The 1,747-nt window shown below is 30.6% G+C and overlaps 1 protein-coding gene across 2 annotated transcripts in view; it reads left to right on the top strand.

Annotated features, from left to right (window-relative positions):
• LOC106884067 (transcription factor kayak) overlaps positions 1–1,747 on the top strand; it is a 39,216-nt gene that overhangs the window by 20,006 nt on the left and 17,463 nt on the right. For both annotated transcript variants that reach the window (XM_014935285.2, XM_014935284.2), the window contains exon 2: positions 1,258–1,428. In XM_014935285.2, the coding sequence (XP_014790771.1) occupies positions 1,270–1,428 (159 nt within the window). In that variant the 5' untranslated portion in view covers positions 1,258–1,269. The remainder of the gene's footprint in view (positions 1–1,257; positions 1,429–1,747) is intronic.

A 1,747-nucleotide genomic window follows, 5' to 3' on the forward strand; every position in this document is an offset into this window, starting at 1 on the left:
ATACATATCTCTCTCTCTCTCTCTCTCTCTCTCTCTCTCTAAATATATATATATTTATATATAATTATAATTAGGGTTCATCAAAATTGCTTCACCACATACCGAAATTTAGAAATAGTAGTTAAATACTATTCCTCTACCATAAGATATCTCCCAGACAGCAATACTTTCAATCTTATGGTAGAGGAATAGTATTTAGCTGCTATTTCTAAATTTCCGTAAGTGGTGAAGCAATTTGCTGAACCCTAACTATAATTATGCTTCTAATTAAGGAATTTTTGTATAAGGTTACCGATAAAGGTTCTTTTAGCATATCGAACTACTTGGTAAAATTATTAATTATTAATTAATTAATTAATTAATTAATTCTACCCTGTATTATTATTGAATATATATATATATATTTACTTATATTTATATACATACATTTATATATCTGCATATATATGTCAATAAACATACACATACATAATTATATGTATTTATATATAATTATGCATATTTATATGTATAATGCATATATGTAAACATACTCATGATATATATATATATATATATAGGCAGTGTGTATGTATGTATTTATACATGTATTTATAAGCACACACGTATTCAATTGTCTGTTGTATACAAATAAAGCAACTAATTAAGAGTATAGTGTGTAAACCTCATCATAATTACAAAAGACACACAAACACGTACGCATAGTGACAGGCACAGACAAGCAGACACACACTCACAAACACACACACAGACAAACTCATAGACAGACAGACATACGTACACTCACACAAGCACATGCACATGCATGGACAGACCCATAAACAAACAGACACTAACACACATTCCTGTTGACACATACTAAAAGTGCCACCCCTTCCTCGATACATCCTTCTTTAGATTGTATCTTGTGTACTCATTCTAACTCAACCCTGCCCTCTTCCTTTTACTCTTGTTCTTTCACTCACTGTCATTCATATCGCCTCACACTTTCTTTACTAACACTCCCATATACACAAACACACTCACTCACGTATATAAAGATATATGTTTATATTACATATATTTAAATATCGTTGGATTTCTTTTACGGAAAGCAGAAACCACCTTCGGTTCAATCGTGAGGACATAGATTTCTTGAAGTCATCTTTATCTCTCCCCTCATACAAGCAACACCAACATCACAAACGTTGCGTATTTATACAAGACCAACCATCACCCAATCCATTTAACGATTCTTAACTTATGCTTCCGATGCAGGGCGAGATTACTATGACAAACAATACTATGTTGGATATGGTTCCCTTAGAGATAGGCAAGGATTTCAAATTACCTGACATTAATGAAAGATCAGTAACACCAGATTCATTCTCAGAAAATGGAAATAACGGTATCTACCAATCAGATTCTCCACAGCACAGTCATAACCAGGTAAGAACACAGACTTCAATTTCTGTTATTTCATAAATTCTCACATGTATACATGCTTCTCTTACTCCTGTCTAATTTCTGATAAATGTTAGCACATTTGTGTATGTCTTTACATATATACCATATGCAAATGTATGTATGTGTGTGTATGTATATATATATATATTTATATAGATAGATAGATAGATAGATATAATATTATATATACATATCTTTACCCATATTATATATACATATATACACAAACATATATATGTGTGTGTGTATATACATATGTATGTGTATATATATACATATGTATATATGTATGTGTGTGTAT

Source organism: Octopus bimaculoides, chromosome 11 (genome assembly GCF_001194135.2).
Source record: "Octopus bimaculoides isolate UCB-OBI-ISO-001 chromosome 11, ASM119413v2, whole genome shotgun sequence".
Lineage (NCBI taxonomy): Eukaryota > Metazoa > Mollusca > Cephalopoda > Octopoda > Octopodidae > Octopus > Octopus bimaculoides.